At 30.5% G+C, this 9,112-nt stretch overlaps 1 protein-coding gene across 1 annotated transcript; it reads right to left on the reverse strand.

Moving 5' to 3' along the window:
• Positions 1–4,297: 4,297 nt before the first annotated feature.
• LOC119662082 lies at positions 4,298–5,137 on the reverse strand. The gene is made up of 2 exons (XM_038071634.1): positions 5,045–5,137; positions 4,298–4,949 (listed from the first exon to the last, which is right to left on the reverse strand). The coding sequence occupies exons 1-2, from the start codon at positions 5,089–5,091 to the stop codon at positions 4,379–4,381; spliced, it is 618 nt and encodes a 205-aa protein (XP_037927562.1). The 5' UTR covers positions 5,092–5,137; the 3' UTR covers positions 4,298–4,378.
• Between the last annotated feature and the right edge of the window lie 3,975 nt (positions 5,138–9,112).

The raw sequence follows: 9,112 nt of genomic DNA on the forward strand, positions 1-9,112 counted from the left end.
TTCTGGACTTTGTGTTCTACTCTTATTCTAGAACGTGTTATTTCCATACGAATATTTCTTATGATCTATTTATTTATGTAGTGGACACATTGAAACCTTTCATTAAGTAAAAAACCTACTATTACTTATCTGTTATGAAGTCAGGTAATTTGCGAATAAAATTATTTAAAGTTGTCGGACCAATGTTTAAACAGCAAATACTTGATCTGTCTGCGATGAAATATTAATATATGTGGGAAAAATAAAAGTGAGATAAATAAATATGGGAATGACAGGTAAATACGAAATAAACTGAAATCAAATTATTTCAATTACGAGTACTATCAGAGGACGTAGTTATTATTGATTCTCTTATATTATTATTAAAAGGGTTTCTCCCCTTGTGAAAACCCAATCAATAAGCAAATGTTACTACGACCTTATAAAAACACCATAAGTCCTAGAATGCAGCAGATAAGATAATATAAAAAATTTTACTAGAAAAAAACTCTTTATTGGTTGCTTCAAGTGCAGCGGCTACTCTTAAAGTCAGCAGATGCCCTTAAAATTATTTAAATCATGCCATCAACGGATTTGTATGCCGAAAAGTAGCGCAGACCAATAAAGTAGGGTTCCAACATTCAAAGGTCTAAATTTTTAAAAAACGGACTTTGGACAAGTCAATCAACAGACATGGATTATAAATACTAAACAGCAACAAGAAGTAAATACAGATGGTTGGACAAAGGTCTGGTATCAAAACGCTGAAGGTTTCACTTTCATGGATGTGATCATGGATGGCTAAAAAATTGAAAACAGATCTAATGCTGCATTAAACTGCTAATAATTATATATCACGTAGTCATATTGGCAATCACATTATTGAAGCATCTTCTATACAAAAGAAATATGTAGTCGTTTCAAAAGAAAAAACGACTATAATTGTTTATAGCTCGATTTTTGAATAGTAGTGAAATATAATAACAAAATGTCTTATTTAATACCTAAGCAGAATTGTTTTTGGTTTTTAAGTCAGTATAATTGTTGGACTACAAGTGGCAGTCTCAAGACTTTGAACCTATAAAATTAGAAGCTAAATCCGCACAAAGTAGTGAAAACTTTTATTGTTCAAATTTAAAGTGTAAAAATTATATACAATAAAAATTTTATACTGACAATCGGACTATATCGGATTATATTACCAACTACAGCGCACAACGCATTTTTATAAAATGTATTTAAATAGAAACAATCCATTGATTCACTGAAACCGAAAGGAAGTTCCATGTGTTCTGGGCTTCTGAGCGCATTGATTTTTTACAAATCGAGATAGATAACGAAATTGATAAAATATGCACATAATCACCACTGAGGATCCAGACTGACATCAAAATTGTCATCAACCGCGTATACAACGATTTTATGATAAAAACAGAAATAACTTTTGGGAAAGACAACATCTGTAAGGTAAGAAGAGCCTGCTACAATTCTTCCAAGAGATTTCTTATAAATTTTGTAGTTCGTTATTATCGTAACAGTTCGTAATAGTAATGATTTAAAGTAATTATTGTGACACTGATGGATCAGTGACTATTAAACCCGCGAAAAAACATTTTCTGATTGGGAGCAGAACCAGGAATACTTAGTTGTAGTCACCTTATTGGTGATTTGCGATCACACCCTATTAATTGCACTAAGTGGTATCGCTAAGGACTTTAATACCAAAGAGTCCAATATATTTTCCAGCTTGTAGGGTTTCTAAGAAAAGTTTATTCAAAAACGCCTCTAATTGTAAACATTTCAAATGAACAAAAATTTTCAGTATTTAAAATATTGATAAATTTGATGCCCTATTTATTATTAAATTATATAAATCTTGGAAATTGTCGTTACTGTAAATTATGATAAAGAATTTTCCCAAATAGATTCTTTTCAGCAATCTGTGTTATTGTTCACAAAGAAAATAGACTTAAAGGTCTCTTATTTTTATTTCCTTTTCCCCCCTCAGTGTTTGGGAAAAATATTATTTTTCTGTAAATTGAATGAATTTTGTATATTTAAATAAGCAAGCTAAATAGAAGTCAAAATTCGAATTAAATTTAACTTCAATTGAAAAATATTTAAAAACTATCAATCAGTCTGATTGTGTGTTAGAAAATCAGGTCCTTTGCTAGAGGTATATCGTACCAACCAATTTATTTTTAATAGAAAGCAAGAAACAACTTTTACTACAAACAGAGTCCGAGTAGTTTAGTCCATTGCCAAAGCTTAATAATGGATCGCCAGAAATTAAAACAAGTGGTGTCTTCAAATAGTGAAGCTGATGCTGCGACTGGAAAAGCACTTAGATGCAAATCTATTACTGTTAGACGCTCCATTATTGTTACACGCTCTGTCACGGCACGGATGTTAAGTGGAAAATGTGGTAAGGGTAAGGTTAATACAGATGCCGTAAGAGCCAGAAAGACTCAAGCGAAAAAAGACACTAAAAAGAAAGTAAAAGTTATTAAGAAGGAACGTGAAAACGTTAAGTGTATTAGGACCGAAATGCAGGATGAAAAAGCTAAGCCCAAGAAGAAGGTCAACAAGAAGGTCAAGAAACAGCGCGTAAGTCCACCTACACCCACCCAGACGAAACGGAAGGAAATTTGTAAAAAGAAAAAGAATGCAAAATCTAGGAAGAGGAACGAAAAGCTACTACTAGAAAATGTCGATCAACTTCCTCGGTTTAGAAAAAGGAAATATACTGAAGAAGAAAATCACTCAGTGGTTCCTATTAAACGGAAGAGGAAATAAAGTTATGTATTTTTATATTTTTCTAATTTCATAAACTTTGTACAATATTTTTTATGCTCAAAATTTAAAGTTCACAAATTTTAAGTTCCAATTTGAAATTGCAAAATTTGAAGTTCAAAATTTGAAGTTCAAAATTTGAAGTTCAAAATTTGAAGTAAAAAATCTGAAGTAAAAAATTTGAAGTTAAAAATTGCAAGTTAAAAATTGTAAGGTTAAAAATAGGTGTGTCCGTCTTTAGTATATAAGATTGCTATAAGATTGAAATGGAAATGCCTAAAATTTTAAATAAATCAAAGTAAATATTCCACTGAATTGCAAATCATCATTGTCTTTCTTATTAAGTTTTTATCCGAGGTAACTAAGTTTTGACTGTGTTATACGACGAAAATTAATGAATTATCCAAATTAACACCAATTTGTGAGGTGGAGTGAGGTCGAGAGGTAATAACGTAATAACAGTAAACATATATATTAAATTATTTGCAGAGCAAATTTAATAATTAGTTCATTAAAACTGCTTCATAAAAGTAATTTTATTCGTAAAGTCCTTCTGATATATGTTTTCGTCATCAATTTTGCACAAAAATTTTGGTAGTGTTTTTAAGATATTGAACTCAGAAGAACTCAGAAGAACTCAGAACCTCATGAATATAAAGGAAAAACATTAAAAAAATGTTAAGCTAACTTAATTATAAGTTCCTGCTGTTACGACTTACTATAGACCGTTTAATATAAAATCCTTTAAATATGGTAAAGAAAAATAATAACATCAGAAACTATTAATACAATAAATGTTATTTTTTTAATATTCGAAGCAGAAAAAAAATATAGCTGCCAGTAAAAAATATCTGTTGAGCAACTGAAACATTTGTAATTGAAACCAGTAGTTGTGCGCACTACTACTTATTAACGATGTCACCAACAGATAAGATCTCTTTCTGGCAGACGTGACTTGCTTGACGAGGCTTTTGTTGTTAGAATAAGTACGTGAACGAAACCTAAGTTAAGAATTAACGGAATCAATTGGATCCGAAAGTAAAAGACCAAGAGATCTATTGAGCTACTTGCATTCATGTGTGTAGATTATTTCTCCAAGCCGAATTTCAATGAATTGTTGTTTTGTAGTACGAGTATTTGCTACCTCTTATGTGTCTATCTTATATCTGCTACCAATATTATATCTACGACCACAAACTCAAATTGAGTTTACTTTCGTCTTCTATCTGGAAATTGAAAATCTGTCTAAACTTCAGTACTGCAGAAATAGTGTGGATAGTTGATTAACTTTCTCCCATACTCTCCGTATCATTGATTAATTGGAACTAAAAGTTATACAGTACTGGGATATGTTGTTGTTTCAATGAGTATCTAAGAAACTATCAGTTTAAATCGAACGTTTTAATTCAAAGAATTTATTCAGAGATATATACATGATGTCAGAATATATATGCAAAATGATTATTTTTAATAGAATTTGTTAATCACTTTTAACACATAAATTTTTTTTTTTAAATATGTCTTACTATTTGAATATAATAAATACGAAAATAAATATTTATTAAGGTGGACTTTTTCTTTAGTTATATTTCAAGTTTTACTCTTCTTATTCAGCATCCCTTGTGTCCATATTGGAAGCATCATTTCCATCCTCGTCCTCAGTACGTATCCTTTTAGCTGTTGCAGCCTCATCAGTGCTACACCTTTTACGTTTTGCAATATTGAGTTTCTTCTCAAGTTTTGTTTCATTTATTACAACCGAACGGCTTATAGTATCACCACCACCATGTTGAGTTAATTCATCCTTCTTTCGCTTACCAAGATCTTGCGCATGAATGGATTGCTTTTGTCCACAGATTGTCTTTTCATCATTCACAACTCGAGAAGTTAAACCTTCTTCATTTACATTAAGGCTCTCTGAAATTGAATTTTTGCTACGACTACGTAAATTATAAACGTGTTCTATCTTGAGCTCTGTCTTTTCTACAGGTAATAGTTGCCTTTGTGGTAGATCATCACAAACGACACTACCACGGATACTTAAATTACTGTCCGAAACTGACGTCTCATTACACACCATCGTTACCTGTTCAATTGGAGGAGATTGCGAACTGCAGCTCGATCCTGCTAAGTCCGTATTTGGTATTGCATCGATTCCAGATGCTTCTGTGTTCCGGCTGTGGTATTACGGAGATTAATCACAAAAAGAAATTAGAGAAAAAAGTTTTTATGAATATTAATCTAATTTATAATTTTCATAAAAATTAATTACCTTTCTTCCACGTTTGATTTGCCAAATAATTTCTTAAATAACCACATAATTATTTTGATTGAAAAATATAGTATATATCAGTCAAATTCTTATGAAAATATTAAGAAATTTTTATCGAAAATTTTTTATTAAGTTGATTTGACTGTTCTTTTTTGTCATAAAATACAAATATATTTGAAGTGTCATTATTATTTATATATAACTTAAAAATAAAAACAAGAGTACTGGATTAAAATCTGATTATAAAACTTGTTATCACAGATTGTAAACCTGGACTTTCTGGACTTTGTGTTCTACTCTTATTCTAGAACGTGTTATTTCCATACGAATATTTCTTATGATCTATTTATTTATGTAGTGGACACATTGAAACCTTTCATTAAGTAAAAAACCTACTATTACTTATCTGTTATGAAGTCAGGTAATTTGCGAATAAAATTATTTAAAGTTGTCGGACCAATGTTTAAACAGCAAATACTTGATCTGTCTGCGATGAAATATTAATATATGTGGGAAAAATAAAAGTGAGATAAATAAATATGGGAATGACAGGTAAATACGAAATAAACTGAAATCAAATTATTTCAATTACGAGTACTATCAGAGGACGTAGTTATTATTGATTCTCTTATATTATTATTAAAAGGGTTTCTCCCCTTGTGAAAACCCAATCAATAAGCAAATGTTACTACGACCTTATAAAAACACCATAAGTCCTAGAATGCAGCAGATAAGATAATATAAAAAATTTTACTAGAAAAAAACTCTTTATTGGTTGCTTCAAGTGCAGCGGCTACTCTTAAAGTCAGCAGATGCCCTTAAAATTATTTAAATCATGCCATCAACGGATTTGTATGCCGAAAAGTAGCGCAGACCAATAAAGTAGGGTTCCAACATTCAAAGGTCTAAATTTTTAAAAAACGGACTTTGGACAAGTCAATCAACAGACATGGATTATAAATACTAAACAGCAACAAGAAGTAAATACAGATGGTTGGACAAAGGTCTGGTATCAAAACGCTGAAGGTTTCACTTTCATGGATGTGATCATGGATGGCTAAAAAATTGAAAACAGATCTAATGCTGCATTAAACTGCTAATAATTATATATCACGTAGTCATATTGGCAATCACATTATTGAAGCATCTTCTATACAAAAGAAATATGTAGTCGTTTCAAAAGAAAAAACGACTATAATTGTTTATAGCTCGATTTTTGAATAGTAGTGAAATATAATAACAAAATGTCTTATTTAATACCTAAGCAGAATTGTTTTTGGTTTTTAAGTCAGTATAATTGTTGGACTACAAGTGGCAGTCTCAAGACTTTGAACCTATAAAATTAGAAGCTAAATCCGCACAAAGTAGTGAAAACTTTTATTGTTCAAATTTAAAGTGTAAAAATTATATACAATAAAAATTTTATACTGACAATCGGACTATATCGGATTATATTACCAACTACAGCGCACAACGCATTTTTATAAAATGTATTTAAATAGAAACAATCCATTGATTCACTGAAACCGAAAGGAAGTTCCATGTGTTCTGGGCTTCTGAGCGCATTGATTTTTTACAAATCGAGATAGATAACGAAATTGATAAAATATGCACATAATCACCACTGAGGATCCAGACTGATATCAAAATTGTCATCAACCGCGTATACAACGATTTTATGATAAAAACAGAAATAACTTTTGGGAAAGACAACATCTGTAAGGTAAGAAGAGCCTGCTACAATTCTTCCAAGAGATTTCTTATAAATTTTGTAGTTCGTTATTATCGTAACAGTTCGTAATAGTAATGATTTAAAGTAATTATTGTGACACTGATGGATCAGTGACTATTAAACCCGCGAAAAAACATTTTCTGATTGGGAGCAGAACCAGGAATACTTAGTTGTAGTCACCTTATTGGTGATTTGCGATCACACCCTATTAATTGCACTAAGTGGTATCGCTAAGGACTTTAATACCAAAGAGTCCAATATATTTTCCAGCTTGTAGGGTTTCTAAGAAAAGTTTATTCAAAAACACCTCTAATTGTAAACATTTCAAATGAACAAAAATTTTCAGTATTTAAAATATTGATAAATTTGATGCCCTATTTATTATTAAATTATATAAATCTTGGAAATTGTCGTTACTGTAAATTATGATAAAGAATTTTCCCAAATAGATTCTTTTCAGCAATCTGTGTTATTGTTCACAAAGAAAATAGACTTAAAGGTCTCTTACTTTTATTTCCTTTTCCCCCCTCAGTGTTTGGGAAAAATATTATTTTTCTGTAAATTGAATGAATTTTGTATATTTAAATAAGCAAGCTAAATAGAAGTCAAAATTCGAATTAAATTTAACTTCAATTGAAAAATATTTAAAAACTATCAATCAGTCTGATTGTATGTTAGAAAATCAGGTCCTTTGCTAGAGGTATATCGTACCAACCAATTTATTTTTAATAGAAAGCAAGAAACAACTTTTACTACAAACAGAGTCCGAGTAGTTTAGTCCATTGCCAAAGCTTAATAATGGATCGCGAGAAATTAAAACAAGTGGTGTCTTCAAATAGTGAAGCTGATGCTGCGACTGGAAAAGCACTTAGATGCAAATCTATTACTGTTAGACGCTCCATTATTGTTACACGCTCTGTCACGGCACGGATGTTAAGTGGAAAATGTGGTAAGGGTAAGGTTAATACAGATGCCGTAAGAGCCAGAAAGACTCAAGCGAAAAAAGACACTAAAAAGAAAGTAAAAGTTATTAAGAAGGAACGTGAAAACGTTAAGTGTATTAGGACCGAAATGCAGGATGAAAAAGCTAAGCCCAAGAAGAAGGTCAACAAGAAGGTCAAGAAACAGCGCGTAAGTCCACCTACACCCACCCAGACGAAACGGAAGGAAACTTGTAAAAAGAAAAAGAATGCAAAATCTAGGAAGAGGAACGAAAAGCTACTACTAGAAAATGTCAATCAACTTCCTCGCTTTAGAAAAAGGAAATATACTGAAGAAGAAAATCACTCAGTGGTTCCTATTAAACGGAAGAGGAAATAAAGTTATGTATTTTTATATTTTTCTAATTTCATAAACTTTGTACAATATTTTTTATGCTCAAAATTTAAAGTTCACAAATTTTAAGTTCCAATTTGAAATTGCAGAATTTGAAGTTCAAAATTTGAAGTTCAAAATTTGAAGTAAAAAATTTGAAGTAAAAAATCTGAAGTAAAAAATTTGAAGTTAAAAATTGCAAGTTAAAAATTGTAAGGTTAAAAATAGGTGTGTCCGTCTTTAGTATATAAGATTGCTATAAGATTGAAATGGAAATGCCTAAAATTTTAAATAAATCAAAGTAAATATTCCACTGAATTGCAAATCATCATTGTCTTTCTTATTAAGTTTTTATCCGAGGTAACTAAGTTTTGACTGTGTTATACGACGAAAATTAATGAATTATCCAAATTAACACCAATTTGTGAGGTGGAGTGAGGTCGAGAGGTAATAACGTAATAACAGTAAACATATATATTAAATTATTTGCAGAGCAAATTTAATAATTAGTTCATTAAAACTGCTTCATAAAAGTAATTTTATTCGTAAAATCCTTCTGATATATGTTTTCGTCATCAATTTTGCACAAAAATTTTGGTAGTGTTTTTAAGATATTGAACTCAGAAGAACTCAGAAGAACTCAGAACCTCATGAATATAAAGGAAAAACATTAAAAAAATGTTAAGCTAACTTAATTATAAGTTCCTGCTGTTACGACTTACTATAGACCGTTTAATATAAAATCCTTTAAATATGGTAAAGAAAAATAATAACATCAGAAACTATTAATACAATAAATGTTATTTTTTTAATATTCGAAGCAGAAAAAAAATATAGCTGCCAGTAAAAAATATCTGTTGAGCAACTGAAACATTTGTAATTGAAACCAGTAGTTGTGCGCACTACTACTTATTAACGATGTCACCAACAGATAAGATCTCTTTCTGGCAGACGTGACTTGCTTGACGAGGCTTTTGTTGTTAGAATAAGTACGTGAACGAAACCTAAGTTAAGAATTAACG

The sequence above is a fragment of the Teleopsis dalmanni genome, chromosome X, assembly GCF_002237135.1.
Source record: "Teleopsis dalmanni isolate 2A chromosome X, ASM223713v2, whole genome shotgun sequence".
NCBI classification, from domain to species: Eukaryota; Metazoa; Arthropoda; class Insecta; order Diptera; family Diopsidae; genus Teleopsis; species Teleopsis dalmanni.

Excerpts from the sequence above, each read along its gene's own strand:
- LOC119662082 (XM_038071634.1), bottom strand. The coding sequence starts at position 5,091 with ATGTGGTTATTTAAGAAATTATTTGGCAAATCAAACGTGGAAGAAAG. Across the intron at positions 4,950-5,044 it reads AAATCAAACGTGGAAGAAAG|CCGGAACACAGAAGCATCTG; the intron begins GTAATTAATTTT and ends GTAATACCACAG.